The sequence below is a fragment of the Dermacentor andersoni genome, chromosome 10 (genome assembly GCF_023375885.2).
Source record: "Dermacentor andersoni chromosome 10, qqDerAnde1_hic_scaffold, whole genome shotgun sequence".
Lineage (NCBI taxonomy): Eukaryota > Metazoa > Arthropoda > Arachnida > Ixodida > Ixodidae > Dermacentor > Dermacentor andersoni.
Window position 1 is genome coordinate 79,496,090 of NC_092823.1, and position 20,578 is coordinate 79,516,667.

General features: G+C 46.0%; 1 protein-coding gene across 1 annotated transcript in view; it reads right to left on the minus strand.

Annotated features, from left to right (window-relative positions):
- Positions 1–20,134, minus strand: part of LOC129380696 (trypsin iota-like) — a 71,787-nt gene extending 51,653 nt beyond the window's left edge. The window contains exons 1-3 of the mRNA XM_055062459.2: positions 19,992–20,134; positions 19,840–19,876; positions 4,817–4,896 (exon numbers count right to left, since the gene is read on the minus strand). Coding sequence (XP_054918434.1) covers positions 4,817–4,896; positions 19,840–19,876; positions 19,992–20,066 — 192 coding nt within the window. The 5' untranslated portion in view covers positions 20,067–20,134. The remainder of the gene's footprint in view (positions 1–4,816; positions 4,897–19,839; positions 19,877–19,991) is intronic.
- Positions 20,135–20,578: the final 444 nt, after the last annotated feature.

Consider the following 20,578-nt stretch of genomic DNA (forward strand, 5'->3'; position numbering starts at 1 on the left):
TCAGTGGGGGAATATGGCATAGGCTCTAGGAATAGCAGAGGAGAATTATTAGTAGAGTTTGCAGAACAGAATAATATGCGTATAATGAATACCTTTTTCCGCAAGCGGGTTAGCCGAAAGTGGACGTGGAGGAGCCCGAATGGTGAGACTAGAAATGAAATCGACTTCATACTCTGCGCGAACCCTGGCATCATTCAAGATGTAGACGTGCTCGGCAAGGTACGCTGCAGTGACCACAGGATGGTAAGAACTCGAATTAGCCTAGACTTGAGGAGGGAACGAAAGAAACTGGTACACAAGAAGCCAATCAATGAGTTAGCGGTAAGAGGGAAACTAGAGGAATTCCGGATCAAACTACAGAACAGGTATTCGGCTTTAACTCAGGAAGAGGACCTTAGTGTTGAAGCAATGAACGACAATCTCATGGGCATCATTAAGGAGTGCACAATAGAAGTCGGTGGTAACGCCGTTAGACAGGAAACCAGGAAGCTATCGCAGGAGACGAAAGATCTGATCAAGAAACGCCAATGTATGAAAGCCTCTAATCCTACAGCTAGAATAGAACTGGTAGAACTTTCTAAGTTAATCAACAAGCGTAAGACAGCGGACATCAGGAACTATAATATGGATAGAATTGAACAGGCTCTCAGGAACGGAGGAAGCCTAAAAACAGTGAAGAAGAAACTAGGAATAGGCAAGAATCAGATGTGTGCGTTAAGAGACAAAGCCGGCAATATCGTTACTAATATGGACGAGATAGTTCAAGTGGCTGAGGAGTTCTATAGAGATTTATACAGTACCAGTGGCACCCACGACGATAGTGGAAGAGAGAATAGCCTAGAGGAATTCGAAATCCCACAGGTAACGCCAGAAGAAGTAAAGAAAGCCTTAGGAGCTATGCAAAAGGGGAAGGCAGCTGGGGAGGATCAGGTAACAGCAGATTTGTTGAAGGATGGTGGTCAGATTGTTCTAGAGAAACTGGCCACCCTGTATACGCAATGCCTCATAACCTCGAGCGTACCGGAATCTTGGAAGAACGCTAACATAATCCTAATCCATAAGAAAGGGGACGCCAAAGACTTGAAAAATTATAGACCGATCAGCTTACTGTCCGTTGCCTACAAAGTATTTACTAAGGTAATCGCAAATAGAATCAGGAACACCTTAGACTTCTGTCAACCAAAGGACCAGGCAGGATTCCGTAAAGGCTACTCAACAATAGACCATATTCACACTATCAATCAAGTGATAGAGAAATGTGCAGAATATAACCAACCCTTATATATAGCTTTCATTGATTACGAGAAAGCGTTTGATTCAGTCGAAACCTCAGCAGTCATGGAGGCATTACGGAATCAGGGTGTAGATGAGCCATATGTAAAAATACTGGAAGATATCTATAGCGGCTCCACAGCCACCGTAGTCCTCCACAAAGAAAGCAACAAAATCCCTATAAAGAAAGGCGTCAGACAGGGAGATACGATATCTCCAATGCTATTCACAGCATGTTTACAGGAGGTATTCAGAGGCCTGGAGTGGGAAGAATTGGGGATAAAAGTTGATGGAGAATACCTTAGCAACTTGCGATTCGCTGATGATATTGCCTTGCTTAGTAACTCAGGAGACCAATTGCAATGCATGCTCACTGACCTGGAGAGGCAAAGCAGAAGGGTGGGTCTGAAAATTAATCTGCAGAAAACTAAAGTACTGTTTAACAGTCTCGGAAGAGAACAGCAGTTTACGATAGGTAGCGAAACACTGGAAGTGGTAAGGGAATACATCTACTTAGGGCAGGTAGTGACCACGGATCCGGATCATGAGACTGAAATAACCAGAAGAATAAGAATGGGTTGGGGTGCGTTTGGCAGGCATTCTCAAATCTTGAACAGTAGGTTGCCACTATCCCTCAAAAGGAAAGTGTACAACAGCTGTGTGTTACCAGTACTCACATATGGGGCAGAAACCTGGAGGCTTACGAAAAGGGTTCTGCTGAAATTGAGAACGACGCAACGAGCTATGGAAAGAAGAATGATGGGTGTAACGTTAAGGGATAAGAAAAGAGCAGATTGGGTGAGGCAACAAACGCGGGTAAACGACATCTTAGTTGCAATCAAGAAAAAGAAATGGGCATGGGCCGGACATGTAATGAGGAGGGAAGATAACCGATGGTCACTAAGAGCTACGGACTGGATTCCAAGAGAAGGGAAGCGTAGCAGGGGGCGGCAGAAAGTTAGGTGGGCAGATGACATTAAGACGTTTGCAGGGACAACATGGCCACAATTAGTACATGACCGGGGTAGTTGGAGAAGTATGGGAGAGGCCTTTGCCCTGCAGTGGGCGTAACTAGGCTGATGATGATGATTATGATGATGACCCTCCTCCCTTATGTAATGCGCCATCAGGGGCTCTTAAGGGTAAATAAATGATGATGATGATCTATTGTCTTCGTTTATCCTTATACCAAGGTATTTGTATTCTTTCGCGCGTGGTTTTTCCTGGCCCTATAATGACACTGTCTGCTCACTTCCTCTGCGCTTCTGCGACGTGACACCACCTCGCGGCAAGAAGAAAATGTTGACGTGAGCACACATTATTTCTGTATTTTAGGTCTTTGCGCCTGCGAAACTATGAAAAATAAGATTACACTTACATTAAGGGCGTAGAAAAGCCTTACTACGTTTTCTTGCGCGCAGACTTCCTTTCTGTCCAGTTTCCAAGCGTCCTGCTCAGCCGCGTTCTTGTTTGGACGGGAAAGTAGCCTGCATCGTTCTTCGCTAAGCTTTTCCCTTTGACGTCTTCGTGATAATTGGAACGAGACTTAAGATGGCTGCTGTCCGCTTAGCTGTCTACTTCGCCGTCTACGGCGAGTATTGTAACACCTACGTAGTCACCTGACCAGCTTGACTTGACAAGTGGCACGATGCGGTGCTAATGATGGTGATGGCGATGCTTATTGGCATCCATTTTGAAACGAGGCGGTGACATTGTCACTAGCTAGCTTGTTTTAGTCAGGAACACGATATATATTTTTTCTAGCATTCTCGTATAAATCTCCTTAAATTTCTTTTTGTTGGAAAACTTTATTTACCTGCCCTTTAAACATACCTGTTGATCTTCTGCATGTCGTTCTATTTGGTTTACTAATATTCAACTGCCGTTAAAATGTGCGCGCATCGAGGCTACGCTGCGCGCATGTCACATCACGTGTCTCCTCGCACGCTAGGACGCGTTTATAGGGCATTTTCTCGCGGCAAGCTTCCGAGCGCTGGCGTGGCTCACTGGTAGAATAGCAAACTACCGCCCAGCGGGCCCGGGCTCGATCACGGCTGGAACAGGGTATTTTTTCCCCATTCCCGGCGGTAGCTGCTACAGGCACCGAAGGCGGCCGCGGCGGACACCATCGCCCACCGAAACGGCTATTGAAATGTGCCATAAGAGCTTACTCTGTAAGATATTCACCTAGCACGCTGTAGATAATCAGGTATGCTACACATGCTTTCCGTCTAGCATATTGTTTACAGGTTTTTAACTGTTTTTCCCTTCCTTGAAACTTCTATATCTATGCGTTTACTCCCGCCTGTAACGAACTTTGTTCTACCAATCTCTTCCCTAAATTTTTTACACGAATACTCTAAACTTGTCTTGCTTATTTCGACTGCTGATTAGTTAATCCTCCCATCCACTTTAAGTCACAGCGCTACAGCAAGGTGTAGTTTACGTACGGTTCTCACTCGGCGAATACCTTCGCATTCCATTAGGATGTGCTGAGTTGTCTCCACATTTTCGCTGCAGCAGACACATGCCTCATCCTGCTGCGAATATTTGTTCCGGTATCCTTTTGTCCTTAGGCAACCAGCTCACGCCTCAAATAGCAAGGTACCGCCCTGTGTGTTATCGTACAAAATTTCCCTTCTAATTCTTTGCTGCCATTTTTGTAAATCTCAATGGTCTTCTTTGCTTTCATCCTTGCAAACCGTGCATGTCGGTTACAATGGTAGCATTCTAGCGGACCCATGGGAATGTGACGGGAACCCACTGAGAGCGCAAGTGAGCATTTCTTTGTGAATTTGTTTGCAATTTATTGCCAGCCCACATTGTATTATAGGTTCCTATCAATTGGCTTGATTTAAACTCGACGCTCATGGCTGTAGATATCCAACCTACTTAAAGCGACTCTGAAATAATGAGTGGAATAAGTTGCTAGTACATGTGACTGTCCGCCGGCCGGATTACTCGTTTCATGGTCCCTTGTGCCCACCGTGATAATGCCAGCAATGGCTTTGAGGGTATTTTTCAAATGAATAAATGATTCATTGATTTATTGATTTATTCATTTATTCATTGGGTATTACAGAGAACATGCACGTAGGTAACAAACCTGGCATCTTTCCATAGCAGTACAGGACCCCATAGTTAGGTCCGTACACAACATAAATACTGTCGCTGCATACTCTCACATGCCCATAGGGACAAAATAAGCTATTGATATAAACGCTGCCGAGTTCAGCAGTTGTTGCCTGAAAAGAGGAAGAAAGTGTGTCAAAACGGCGCCTTCAGTCGGTGACTTCAATAGATGGGGTAATGTTGATTATTTGGACTCTCATTTTCCTTGTCAACCGTTTGAATGGCCTACGTTCATGTCAACGATTATGAGCAATGCTTTATAAAACTGGTGTGAAATAGGCCTTGTATACGCAGAGAGGACATGGCCCGCGGCGCACGAAACATTTCTGAGCTACATCTTTCAACCTATGAGGAGAAGGAAAAAAATAATTTACTTTCACACAAAACGATGTTTATTTGAAGCATGCCTCACCACCCACGGGTTTTGGGCGACAACCACGTTCTCCATGGCGACATCGTCGACAAATCTGGAGGCCATAGCCTCGCCGCAGCCTCGGTGTGGAAGGGAAATGAAAAGCAAAAGAAAAAAGAACAGACCAATATAAGAAAGTGTGGCAAAACAACTTAGAAGACCACTTGGTTAAGGCCTCTTTTTTATGTTACTTGTTTTGCACACGACATATTTGAACGGACAGAATAATCAAAGACAAGTCTGAAGCACCGCGACTGATGCCGGTGTCGCGGACACATGACCGTTCAAAGTGACAACGGGTGCACTTGATGTAACGAGCTGTCTTAGCCTGGGGACGGCCACGATGTCACTTTGGAAGTACGTGTCGAAAACAGGAATGCTCTCATGAGAAACCGTTGAAGAGTTGTGGATGAAAATGCTGCTAGATCAGATTGACAGCGACCTTTTACTAACTGCAGAAAGCTGTGTTTTGATGTGTGGCTCGAAACTGGATATGAATAACGCTATAATAGTGTGAATATTAAAAACAAAACTGAATGACAGAATTTTTTAAAGTATGCCTATGGCGGTTACCACGAACCCTTCATCTAAATGACTCTATGAGGCCGCCATTACTTCTACGACAAATGAAAATGTTAACTGAACAAGTAACTCAACGACGCTAATTGATTTTTTAATTAATTGCTTTAAGCCACAGATTTCAATCTACGAATCATAGCCGCCGCGTTCGCATGGCCTATCCACTTGGAACGAATTCTCTGGACCGCCCCAGTTCCTAGATAATAATTTTGATCATGTCTGACGAAATGTTTTAGCGTTCCAGTTACTTTATTTAAGAAACCGCTTTTTTACTCGCATTCGCAGTCGACAACAGGAGAGCATGACGGCGGCGGAAATCCGCCTTGCGCAATCGTGTAATTTTTTTTTATTGCGACAGCGTGCCTTCTGGAGGAGGAGGAGGAATAAACTTTTATTTGTGCACAGCAGATTTGAAACCTAGGCCTCTACCTAAATGACGGCCTCGAGCCCTTGGGCCCTGGCGGCATCTTCGGCCTGCTGGATTGCCTTGAGTTGGTCTTCCGGTGCACAGCTGAGCAACGCGGTCTCCCACTGCTCTCTGGTCTTAATTATTTTATTCTGTATGGGTGTACGAGGACAAGCCCAAACAATATGTTGTAGGTCCGCCCTTTCTTCACAGAATCTACATCTATCCGTGTAAAGGTCCGGGTAGTAGCGGTGGCAGGCCACCGGGTTCGGATATGTATCTGTTTGTAAGAGGCGCCATGCCGTCGCTTGCCGTCTATTTAACGAGGAGTGTGCCGGGGGGAAATGGGCCCTTCCCAATTTATAGTGTTTGGTGATCTCGTTAAAGCTGGTCATCCGGTCTCTATCCGTTCCCAGTATTTGTTGCGTGTCACCTGCTCGGCCTGTCAGTTCTCGAGCCAGGTTGTGCGCTATTTCGTTCCCGGGAAGGGAGGAGTGTGCGGGTGCCCAAATAATGTGGATGTCGCGATCTTCACGAAAGTTGTTTAAAATTCTCAGTGCTTCCGGCGAGATTCTTCCCTTTGCATAGTTCTTGACGGCTGTCTTGCAGTCGCTTACTACGATGTTAGCTTCCGTGGAGGCTATTGCCAGTGCTAAGGCAGCTTCCTCCGCCACCTCTGCCTTCCATGTTTTTACCGTCCCACTAACTCTGCAGTCACCCTCTAGACTCGTAGCAACTATGGACATACTATGTCCATTTGCGTACTCCGCCGCGTCCACATAGACCACGTCCCTGGCACTACGGAATCTTTTGTGGAGAGCTCTCGCTCGTGCGTTTCTTCGATCTTGGTGAAACTCCGGGTGCATGTTTCTGGGGAGTGGGGGTATTGATAGATGTTCCCTTATTTTCCTTGGGATGTCTCTCCGCACTCCGTGCTGTGCTTCGTAGGTTATTCCGATGTCATCTAAGATGTGTCTCCCCGTCAAACTCTGTGTAAGCCTTTCATACTGCGCTACTCTCTGGGCCTCAATAAGTTCGTCTAATGTGTTGTGCACGCCGAGCGCCAAGAATTTCTCGTTTGACGTATTTGCCGGAAGTCCCAAGGCTTGCTTATACGCCCTTCTAATAATGCAGTCTATCTTGGTTTTCTCCGCAGCGTAGAGCTTGAGGTAAGGAACCACATATACAATGCGACTGATTACGAATGTTTCTATTAATCGGATGAGATTGTGCTCTTTCATGCCATAGTGCCTGTTGGATATCCGCTTTATTAGTCTGATTGTTTGTTGAACACTATTGTCAAGTAGTCTAATGGTTTCTCCGTTATGGCCGTTTTCGGATATGCGGAGTCCCAGTATTCTCAGGCTCTCCACTATCGGTATCGTGGTGCCTTCTACTGTGACCACAATGCCCGGCCTTTCCCTAATGCTTTTTCGACCCCGGCATGTGGGCCTATAGAGCAGAAGTTCTGATTTTTGTGAGGAGCATCTCAGTCCCTTGTCTTTGATGTAGTCTTCCACCGTGTTTACTGCTATTTGAAGGATCTCTTCCACATGCCCATCGCTTCCACCCGCCACCCAAAGGGTGATGTCGTCCGCGTAGAGGCTGTGTCCGAGTCCTTCTATCTTGTCAAGTCTCGCAGGAAGACCGATCATTGCCACGTTGAATAGAAAGGGAGATAGGACTGAACCCTGCGGGGTACCCCTATTACCTAGCTTGAGCGCGTCCGATCTGGCGTAAAGAAATATTTAAACATGTAGATACACTCCGGATTCACGGAGGAAGTCCAGCAATAGCTATCGCACTATTAGCACCGAGAACGAACTACAGGGGTGCTTCGAGCGCCGCTCGCGTGAGGTGAGGGCCGGGACTCGCGCCTGTCGTCTGCTGCAGTTCGGACGGGGTCCGGGCACCTTCTGCAGTGTTTCCGTTTGTTCGCTCTTGTTCCCTCTGTATGTATAGGTATGGCGGTCATCTCAAGTATATTGTTGCGGCGTCTTTGTTCGCGAAAGTTTATTGAGAGAGCTTATTTCTTACATGACAATACAGCCCAAGGAGCGCAGGCCTGCCCATTGCGGGTTTTTCATGCGCGGATCGACAACGGCAAAAGTATAGCATGTAAGAATCCAGTTACGATACCGTATACCTGCCACGGTGCAACAAGTATGTCGCAAACGCTGGCTATACATGACCTCTAGAAGAGTTACCTTGATTTGAATCCGCTGAAACAGGTTTGCTCACCACGAGTAGTTCAATGTATAACATGTAATTTTCGCATTCCTTCACAGAAACGCTCGGCAGTGACACGAGGACTTAACACTGCAGCTGAGATACCAGCACCACTTGCTTCTTTAACTTCTCACATTTAGGCGGTTCTTCACGTGTTTATTTTAAGTAGCGGTAATCTTATGGTTTGTTAACGAAGCTTTCCCTCAAGTCTAAATATTTTAAGTCAGTTTGTCGTGTGCGTATCATGGCCACGCATGCTTATATCGCCTTCCGTTTCCCTACCACGGTTGCGCTTGAAAACCACGGCGCTGCAATATTGCTTTCCTTTCCTTCCTTCTTCTCCGCCCTTAAACTGGCTCTCTTAACTACTACACGCAGAGACAAAGCAACAGCGCGCGCATGCGATCCCATAGATGAGATGAATACATATATATAGAAAAGTATCAGTCACAGCTCTCGTAGTATAGCCTTCTGGGCCGTTTCCTTTTTTTTCTTTTTTTTTTCTTTGAAAGTAGTCCTATTAGGGTTATTATAATTACACGAAGGTATTTTGCCCTCGTCAGCAGCAGTCCTTGAGATAGGTATTCTGGCGGCTAGCTTCCCACGCTATGCGTGCCGCCCTCGCACCTGCTTAAGCTTTTCCTAGACGCTAGAGTTAGTATACTATGTCCGCGCAACCTTGAGCGATCGGAAAGCGCGTTTTCCCCTCTTGGCCGGCGGAGAGGGGAGGCTTCGTTCCGGCCGCGAAGCTCTCCACATCTCAGTAAGGTGCCTGGTGGTGGTCTCGTGCCGACGATGCCCTCTCGGTGAGCGCATATTTCCCCCCTCATCTTTTAAGAGGTTCAATACTTACAAGCATTTGTCTCGCAAACCATGTTTATTTGAAGGGAATTTTCCACGTCTCAATAATTTCTCACGTCGTATTCGAGTGCTGATTGCCGTATTTTAGTTTGTTAACGAAGCTTTCCCTCAAGTCTAAATATTTTAAGGCAGTTTTCCTAGTCTCTAAAGCCGCTCGAGTTCACTCTTCTCCTCTGCCGGCCATTTTTCCAAGAAATTATGCCTTCCAACCACTCATCCACTCAGCAAAAATCGACTTTCGCGGACAACATCAGTCCCTTTCCACGTAAGTATAAGGCTCGGAGCAGGAGCTTTGGCGCTTGAAAGTAACCTGTGGCTTGACGAACCAACCGACTGAGCTATCTTTCCGGGCAACATTCAAGGGTCACGAGTTCAAATCACATGTTATGTTCCTTTTTTTAATGTCTTTTCCTTCATTTTATCACTGTACGCAAACCCTCCTAAATATATATATATATATATATATATATATATATATATATATATATATATATATACCCTCAATTATGTATGGCCACACATGTGCAGGTCATAAATACCAGGTTCTCTAGCCGAGTGCCATCCGTGCGGTATAACCGAGCTCAGAGTGGTCCACCTTGACTGATCAAATAGGGTACCACTGCAGGTTAAATGTGGCATCATACAAGATGTAGACGAGCTCGGCAAGGTACGCTGCAGTGACCATAGGATGGTAAGAACCCGAATTAGCCTTGACTTGACGAGGGAACGGAAGAAACTGGTACATAAGAAGCCAATCAATGAGTTAGCGGTAAGAGGGAAACTAGAGGAATTCCGGATCAAGCTACAGAACAGGTATTCGACTTTAACTCAGGAAGAGGACCTTAGTGTTGAAGCAATGGACGACAATCTTATGGGCATCATTAAGGAGTGCGCAATAGAAGTCGGTGGTAACGCCGTTAGACAGGAGACCAGTAAGCTATCGCAGGAGACGAAAGATCTGATCAAGAAACGCCAATGTATGAAAGCCTCTAACCCTACAGCTAGAATAGAACTCCTGCGGGACCCGCCGTGGTTGCTCAGTGGCTATGGTGTTAGGCTGCTGAGCACAAGGTCGCGGGATCGAATCCCGGCCACGGCGGCCGCATTTCGATGGGGGCGAAATGCGAAAACACCCGTGTACTTAGAATTAGGTGCACGGTAAAGAACCCCAGGTGGTCGAAATTTTCGGAGTCCTCCACTACGGCGTGCCTCATAATCAGAAAGTGGTTTTGTCACGTAAAACCCCATAATTTAATTTTAATTTAACTCCTGCGGGGACGTTAGAGTATCCATCTACCGTGCAAGAGGACCGTGATTCAAATCCCGGTGCCGCGCAATTCTCCACCGGAAAAATACAAAAAAATAAACTGTGTTGAGAAAATTGCACAAACAGGCCTGGAGTGCGGCCTGATCCCGGTGACCAGAACCGGTAACGCACTCTCTCACCAGAGCAGGATTGGCCACCCTGGTGCAGTACTTGGCCACAACCTCCTATATGAATACAACAATCAAACCCCGGCCCTCAGTCCCCAGCAGCCGCGAAGCAACTGACTACGGCGGCGGTCAGATCTGTGACGCTGCAGAGGGTGCTAAGAATACCTGGCTCCAGACAGGCCGCCATTGGAATCTGAACCTGGCAACGTTTAACGTTAGAACGCTATCTAGTGAGGCGAGTCTAGCAGTGTTATTGGAGGAATTAGAGGGTAGTAAATGGGATATAATAGGGCTCAGTGAGGTTAGGAGGACGAAAGAAGCATATACAGTGCTAAAAAGCGGGCATGTACTGTGTTACCGGGGCTTAGCGGAGAGACGAGAACTAGGAGTCGGATTCCTGATTAATAAGGAAATAGCTGGTAACATACAGGAATCCTATAGCATTAACGAGAGGGTGGCAGGTCTTGTTGTGAAACTTAATAAGAGGTACAAATTGAAGGTGGTACAAGTCTATGCCCTACATGCAGTCATGATGACCAGGAAGTCGAAAGCTTTTATGAAGACGTGGAATCGGCGATGGGTAAAGTCAAAACAAAATACACTATACTGATGGGCGACTTCAATGCCAGGGTAGGCAAGAAGCAGGCTGGAGACAAGTCAGTGGGGGAATATGGCATAGGCTCTAGGAATACCAGAGGAGAGTTATTAGTAGAGTTTGCAGAACAGAATAATATGCGGATAATGAATACTTTTTTCCGCAAGCGGGTTAGTCGAAAGTGGACATGGAGGAGCCCGAATGGTGAGACTAGAAATGAAATCGACTTCATACTCTGCGCGAACCCTGGCATCATACAAGATGTAGACGAGCTCGGCAAGGTACGCTGCAGTGACCATAGGATGGTAAGAACCCGAATTAGCCTTGACTTGACGAGGGAACGGAAGAAACTGGTACATAAGAAGCCAATCAATGAGTTAGCGGTAAGAGGGAAACTAGAGGAATTCCGGATCAAGCTACAGAACAGGTATTCGACTTTAACTCAGGAAGAGGACCTTAGTGTTGAAGCAATGGAGGACAATCTTATGGGCATCATTAAGGAGTGCGCAATAGAAGTCGGTGGTAACGCCGTTAGACAGGAGACCAGTAAGCTATCGCAGGAGACGAAAGATCTGATCAAGAAACGCCAATGTATGAAAGCCTCTAACCCTACAGCTAGAATAGAACTGGCAGAACTTTCTAAGTTAATCAACAAGCGTAAGACAGCGGACATCAGGGACTATAATATGGATAGAATTGAACAGGCTCTCAGGAACGGAGGAAGCCTAAAAACAGTGAAGAAGAAACTAGGAATAGGCAAGAATCAGATGTGTGCGTTAAGAGACAAAGCCGGCAATATCGTTACTAATATGGATGAGATAGTTCAAGTGGCTGAGGAGTTCTATAGAGATTTATACAGTACCAGTGGCACCCACGACGATAGCGGAAGAGAGAATAGCCTAGAGGAATTCGAAATCCCACAGGTAACGCCAGAAGAAGTAAAGAAAGCCTTAGGAGCTATGCAAAGGGGGAAGGCAGCTGGGGAGGATCAGGTAACAGCAGATTCGTTGAAGGATGGTGGCCAGATTGTTCTAGAGAAACTGGCCACCCTGTATACGCAATGCCTCATAACCTCGAGCGTACCGGAATCTTGGAAGAACGCTAACATAATCCTAATCCATAAGAAAGGTGACGCCAAAGACTTGAAAAATTATAGACCGATCAGCTTACTGTCCGTTTCCTACAAAGTATTTACTAAGGTCATCGCAAATAGAATCGGGAACACCTTAGACTTCTGTCAACCAAAGGACCAGGCAGGATTCCGTAAAGGCTACTACTCAACAATAGACCATATTCACACTATAAATCAAGTGATAGAGAAATGTGCAGAATATAACCAACCCTTATATATAGCTTTCATTGATTACGAGAAAGCGTTTTATTTAGTCGAAACCTCAGCAGTTATGGAGGCATTACGGAATCAGGGTGTAGATGAGCCATATGTAAAAATACTGGAAGATATCTATAGTGGCTCCACAGCCACCGTAGTCCTCCACAAAGAAAGCAACAAAATCCCTATAAAGAAAGGTGTCAGACAGGGAGATACGATCTCTCCAATGCTATTCACAGCATGTTTACAGGAGGTATTCAGAGGCCTGGAGTGGGAAGAATTAGGGATAAAGGTTGATGGAGAATACCTTAGCAACTTGCGATTCGCGGATGATATTGCCTTGCTTAGTAACTCAGGGGACCAACTGTAATGCATGCTCACTGACCTGGAGAGGCAAAGCAGAAGAGTGGGTCTAAAAATTAATCTGCAGAAAACTAAAGTAATGTTTAACAGTCTCGGAAGAGAACAGCAGTTTACGATAGGTAGCGAAGCACTGGAAGTGGTAAGGGAATACATCTACTTAAGGCAGGTAGTGACCACGGATCCGGATCATGAGACTGAAATAACCAGAAGAATAAGAATCGGCTGGGGTGCGATTGGCAGGCATTCTCAAATCATGGACAGCAGGTTGCCACTATCCCTCAAAAGAAAAGTGTATAACAGCTGTGTGTTACCAGTACTCACATATGGGGCAGAAACCTGGAGGCTTACGAAAAGGGTTCTACTGAAATTGAGGACGACGCAACGAGCTATGGAAAGAAGAATGATGCGTGTAACGTTAAGGGATAAGAAAACAGCAGATTGGGTGAGGCAACAAACGCGGGTAAACGACATCTTAGTTGAAATCAAGAAAAAGAAATGGGCATAGGCCGGACATGTAATGAGGAGGGAAGATAACCGATGGTCACTAAGGGTTACGGACTGGATTCCAAGGGAAGGGAAGCGTAGCAGGGGGCGGCAGAAAGTTAGGTGGGCGGATGACATTAAGACGTTTGCAGGGACAACATGGCCACAATTAGTACATGACCGGGGTAGTTGGAGAAGTATGGGAGAGGCCTTTGCCCTGCAGTGGGCGTAACTAGGCTGATGATGATGATGACGAATCTTAAGGAACGCTAATTCAGGCTTACAGCTGTTTGCAGAATACGAAAGTGAATATACCAATATATATATTCCCTTTTCCGTGCTACACGTTCAACTCACTTAAGCAATTTGCTGGTGTCTGATGCGTCAGGAATATACATGACGAATCTCTCTGGCGAAGTGACACAGCTGCTCATTCCGGCTTTTTTTTTATTGAAATATGCCTTTTGGATTGTGTGGCTGCAGCCAGAAAAATGCAATGCGCTATTCATTAGTAGCATGGGACGCATTGAAGAAATCATAATTACCCGGTTGAGGGTCAAAAATCAAGTGAAATATGTAAGGCTTGTGGTGGCTTCCTTATGAATGTTTGCGAGGTTCTCTTTTATGTACTGATGAAGCGAATAGTTCTCCGTCTGCATAATTAAAGAACGCTGGAACGAGGCATGGTGACTGAGAAGGTGCTTGAATTTTTCTTTTCTAGGCACCCTTAGCTGCGCTGTAGTACCTCGATTATACTTCATGCATTGCAGTTGGCGCTGTAAGAAACTGCTTCAGGTATAAATTCGAGGTTGTACTGAACTGATGGGTTTCGTGAACAATACGTGCATCGCCATGACGACTGTCGGTTGCCTCCGTTGCGTTAGGGGTGTGCCATCTTATCGATAAAGGCTACTGAGGGCCACCATGAAACATTCCATCGCTTGCAATTTATTATCTCTCGATCCTAACAACGAAACCTTTCTTTCGGGTGACCGCTACAATGGTATTTGTGAATTAACTATGTATATACTCTACATGACGCGCTGTCGTGTTAGCAGCTATGAGAAATTCTTTTTATGGGGGCCTGTTTCAGAGAGCGGTGAAAGCAGCAGCAAACTTTTTCATACGAAATGCGCGCCTAACATTTTCTTTTGCGCATTAATTAGGTGGCCATATTTGACTAGAACAACTACCCAGCGTAGTAAGAATCATGATGACAGCTTTGCTGGGCCATGTCTTTCTAACATGGACAACATGTTGACACCAAATAACAATATTTTTCTTCCTTTTAAAATGTAAGGTCTCTCATAGCTAAGCACTAAGGGAATGGTAAGTGTTTAGCGAAGCATCGTACACAACTTCGGGTGTTTTCAGACATTTGCAGACAATTTGCAGACGTTCTTTTTACGCAATATTTGTGGACAGAAAGGGCGCATACATGCATTGCAAAACAAGTAGACCCCTTCAACTCTACATAGCTTGCGATATCCAAGCCGCAAATTTTTTTCGCTCACGCGCTTTCGAAGAAGGATCTCGTGTTGAGGCACGGCAGCAGAAAAAACCAGACATATCATTCAATAAGTACGGCTCGAGCCACCCATCGCCCAAGCATACACGAAGGGAACCAGCGCGCGCGGCACCCGAGCGAGCCGCAGTGAGCGGCGTCCTGACCGTGACGTCACTCCCGAGAGTGCGCCACTCCAAGTTCTAGCCACTAATTACAAAGCGGCGGATGGATGGATGGATGGATGGATGGATGGATGGATGGATGGATGGATGGATGGATGGATGGATGGATGGATGGATGGATGGATGGATGGATGGATGGATGGATGGATGGATGGATGGATGGATGGATGGATGGATGGATGGATGGATGGATGGATGGATGGATGGATGGATGGATGGATGGATGGATGGATGGATGGATGGATGGATGGATGGATGGATGGATGGATGGATGGATGGATGGATGGATGGATGGATGGATGGATGGATGGATGGATGGATGGATGGATGGATGGATGGATGGATGGATGGATGGATGGATGGATGGATGGATGGATGGATGGATGGATGGATGGATGGATGGATGGATGGATGGATGGATGGATGGATGGATGGATGGATGGATGGATGGATGGATGGATGGATGGATGGATGGATGGATGGATGGATGGATGGATGGATGGATGGATGGATGGATGGATGGATGGATGGATGGATGGATGGATGGATGGATGGATGGATGGATGGATGGATGGATGGATGGATGGATGGATGGATGGATGGATGGATGGATGGATGGATGGATGGATGGATGGATGGATGGATGGATGGATGGATGGATGGATGGATGGATGGATGGATGGATGGATGGATGGATGGATGGATGGATGGATGGATGGATGGATGGATGGATGGATGGATGGATGGATGGATGGATGGATGGATGGATGGATGGATGGATGGATGGATGGATGGATGGATGGATGGATGGATGGATGGATGGATGGATGGATGGATGGATGGATGGATGGATGGATGGATGGATGGATGGATGGATGGATGGATGGATGGATGGATGGATGGATGGATGGATGGATGGATGGATGGATGGATGGATGGATGGATGGATGGATGGATGGATGGATGGATGGATGGATGGATGGATGGATGGATGGATGGATGGATGGATGGATGGATGGATGGATGGATGGATGGATGGATGGATGGATGGATGGATGGATGGATGGATGGATGGATGGATGGATGGATGGATGGATGGATGGATGGATGGATGGATGGATGGATGGATGGATGGATGGATGGATGGATGGATGGATGGATGGATGGATGGATGGATGGATGGATGGATGGATGGATGGATGGATGGATGGATGGATGGATGGATGGATGGATGGATGGATGGATGGATGGATGGATGGATGGATGGATGGATGGATGGATGGATGGATGGATGGATGGATGGATGGATGGATGGATGGATGGATGGATGGATGGATGGATGGATGGATGGATGGATGGATGGATGGATGGATGGATGGATGGATGGATGGATGGATGGATGGATGGATGGATGGATGGATGGATGGATGGATGGATGGATGGATGGATGGATGGATGGATGGATGGATGGATGGATGGATGGATGGATGGATGGATGGATGGATGGATGGATGGATGGATGGATGGATGGATGGATGGATGGATGGATGGATGGATGGATGGATGGATGGATGGATGGATGGATGGATGGATGGATGGATGGATGGATGGATGGATGGATGGATGGATGGATGGATGGATGGATGGATGGATGGATGGATGGATGGATGGATGGATGGATGGATGGATGGATGGATGGATGGATGGATGGATGGATGGATGGATGGATGGATGGATGGATGGATGGATGGATGGATGGATGGATGGATGGATGGATGGATGGATGGATGGATGGATGGATGGATGGATGGATGGATGGATGGATGGATGGATGGATGGATGGATGGATGGATGGATGGATGGATGGATGGATGGATGGATGGATGGATGGATGGATGGATGGATGGATGGATGGATGGATGGATGGATGGATGGATGGATGGATGGATGGATGGATGGATGGATGGATGGATGGATGGATGTTATGAGCGTCCCCTTTGGAACGGGGCGGTGGGTTGCGCCACCAAGCTCTTGCTATTATACTGCTTAATGTCCTGCCTATAGCTTAAACAATAAAAAAAACCTATGAACTCCCACAACCACATTTTCTGATCCCCTATTGCGTACTCTGCTTTTGTACGTCTCCATTTTATGTCGTTTCCCTACTTTTATTCCAGCAATCCTCCAATCGCCTCTTGCTAATCCCTATTGCGGACTGCTCTCGCTGAACCCAAGGGCTTCAAGGAGGCCAGTGGTGCCTAAATCGACCGCTGGGTAGACGTCTTCACATTCTAATAAAACATGCTCCATAGTTTCCCTAGCTTTACCGCAGCAAGCACATGCTTCTTCTTCCTTCTTATATCTCGCTTTATAGGTGCGTGTTCTAAGGCATCCCGATCTCGCTTCGAAAAGTAATGAGCTTCCCTTTGAGTTATCATAAATTGTTTCTTTCCTGATTTCGTTTTTTCCTCTTAAGTAATTACTCATGGCGGAAGCACGATATACCATCGCGGCACGATGCACCATGAGGCACGATGTTTCGGGCCTCATGGCGGAGGCACGATACACCAGCGCCACTACCGACAACAGCCCACCTACAGGCGCCGCAGAGCATGGCCTCCGAGATAGGACGGCGCGCCGAATTATAGTCCTTTAATTCATCTGAGTCATCCTGGTACCATAACAGTGCAGCGGAAATTACATAAAGATTCCCCGAGTTTTACGCTCCGCCACGCGCCAGACGAACGTGTGAACCACCAAACGTGAATTTACGACTACAACGCCCTCTGCGAAAAACATGCCGGATTCCGAGTTCAGCAGACGACAATTTACAGCAACCAGCATCCACTTGCACTCGCTGTGATTTGCAGAAACACGAACATGGCCAAACTTTTTATTGAGAACGAATGTGAGGAATGTGAACGTACGAATGGTTCTTCGCCATGCGAATGATTCTTGTACTGGGATGAAGCTGCGAATTGCGCATTCAGCACCTAGAATGATGTTATAGTGCACTATACCTATACCTGCATGTTTGTCTGAAGTACCTTAGAACCGGAAAATAAACGGCGAAAATGAAAGTTGTAGTATCAGTTGCATAAACCGATGCTGCTGGATCAAACCTCCTCATCTTTGTAAGACGCCACAACATTCGTGACTAAATGGCCTACCGCTCTCGTCGATGCTTCTGGATCAATTGCGAAGATCAATTGCGTCGCCTTCGCTGTCCGATGAGCTGCTGGACTGTAGCAGCACAAGTAGCCTTGTGCGAGACACTGGTAACACGACTTCCGTCTTAACCGCCTGCTACAAAATGGCACCTGAATTGAACGACCCGTTCTTCGTCATCTGCCGGCACGCACTGAACGATGGGATCGACCGGCGATCTCCGTGGTGGCACTGTGGCATGCACCCATGTCGTGCTCGCTGTAGCCGAACGTGCGCTAAGTTGCTAACACACACGCGGCGCTTAGAGGAACATTCGGTACCGCACGAGTGCACCGAAATCGCTGCGACTGCCGCCAGCCGAAGACACCGTTAGACAACGCGCACCCCGCGATCTCGGGGGCCATGCACTAAGCTCCAACGCGACAACATGTGGCTCTCAAGAGGCATTTGACCAACGCGGCCATTCGAGTGAGAAAACAGGCGCGATAGCCTAATGAATATATTCGTTTTATAACGTCAGAAATAGCGATATAAACGATATGGAAATGGAACGGAAAGATATGCACGTAGACGTACATGCGCGGCTGTAAAAATATGAGGTTGCGCTTGCTGTTTCGTTGCGTAATTCCCTGGAGAACGAAGCTGGCAACCGGCAAATGTGCAATGTAGTGCAGATGGCTATGCGTACACGCGGACTTGGTATCATCATCATCATCATCATCATCATCATCATCATCGTTTGCCATTTTTATATTAATTTGTTGTTCCTTTAGACAAATGCCCTTTGAGAAGTATTACATAAGCGGGGAAAATGCTGAACATTATTGGCATTCATCAGTGAAGCGAGTTATTTTCACACATTAGATAAACAAGTTATGACAAGTTAGCAACAAAAAATAATAAAACAGGATTGCATAAAATACCAATGCGTTTCTCCAAGGAGCATAATGAATGGGAAGAAATATATGAGGCGTTAGTACACATTACGTGCTTCAATAATTGATCTCTGAATTTCTTCAAGTCACGGTAAGTGACAACGTGATGTGGAAAGTAATTCCATAGTATAACGATCCAGGGTAAAACCAATAGTTTAGAAAGGTTGTGTGTAGGAAAAATACTCCGTGACTAAAAGTTAGATGAAGTTCAAAATCGAACGTCGTGACCGACAACTGCGGTGACGGGACTTATTAGTATATGCCAAGGAATTCCATCATTCAGACTTCGTCATGACCTCGACACGGGATGTTCGCGTCTTACGTACAAAGAAGGATGCCTTTCTTGCGCTCCTGAGTTGCTCGGTTTTGATAGTGGCGGGATTTTGCGTTGAAATTAGATAACGAATTTTACGAATTAGGTGCGATTATTAAGGCATAAAAATGGCGGTACGTAAAAGAGTGACTGCCTCAAACGGAAATATTTAAAGTACTTAAAATTCAAATAACAAATGATTGCTAATGGCTATTCTCACGTGTATGATGATAGCGGCAAGACATGTCTGTGTAGCCTTATAACTCTTGTACGATAACACCACGTTGCCTAAGCTCATCAATAGTGTGCGCCCTACTCACTTGCTAGTTGCGGGGGTTGCTTTGCTTTCGTTTAACTGCTGTCACACCGGTAATCGTTATTGATTATGAAGCCAAGAAAAACCACATTATATACTTCTTCAGATTTTGAAATTATAAAATGGTACTATCCTAATGTACCCGACGACATTCCTTAACATTAGGCGTGGGAATACAGTAGACGGCAAACTCACGCGTCGGAAAAAATTATATTTTGTTTAAAACAAGCGTCTAATCGGAATAGTGATTGGTAGAAAATGTTGCTGCTCAGAAAAGTTATATATTCAACTGAAGAGAGATTAAATAATTTTCAACACTTACCTGCTTCATTGAGGGTCATGTTCATGCGAGCATATTGCTGTCGTTGGGGAAAATAACAGTAAGTGACTTTGCCTCTAAATTTTGCCCCCGCAGGTCCCTATTGTATTCCTGCAGAGTAGCCAAAGTTGTCTTTAAAAGAACAATACACATACCTTAGTTTTTACACAAGTTACCGCGATCAAAAAGTCAGAGACCAGTACAAGAACGGTACACGATAGAAAATTCATTTCAGCTGGACGTACGGATACCTGCAAAACTAAACTTAAGAATTGCCTTGTTATTTGCAGCGAGGAGCGCAGATGAATCGCAGTCGACGACAAAAGGGGTCTATATTAGAGAACGTACTCGCACATGTTGTAACAGCTGTTACACTTACCTATGAGAGCTTACGTCGGATCCCTTCAAAATGGTGAGATGCGTCCTCTGCTGAGGTGCATAAATGCACGTTTGCGTGTGCCTCTGCTTGCGGTTAAAGGAACAAAGCCGAGCCTCGTGAGATGATGAAAACAGCCTCCGGATAGCAGAACATCGTGGTTTCTCGAGCGATGGCATACAGTTAAGGAATGGAAGGGGTGCAACATTTCGAGAATTCCGATTGATACTGCAGTGCCGCGTTCAAGCTAGAAGTAGGCTGGACAGTTTGCAGCATTGCCCATATCATTTGGAATCGAAAGTCCAGCAGCTCATTTGCATTGTTAAAATACCAGTGCCCTAGGTTAAACCTTTTCGTATTGCAAAA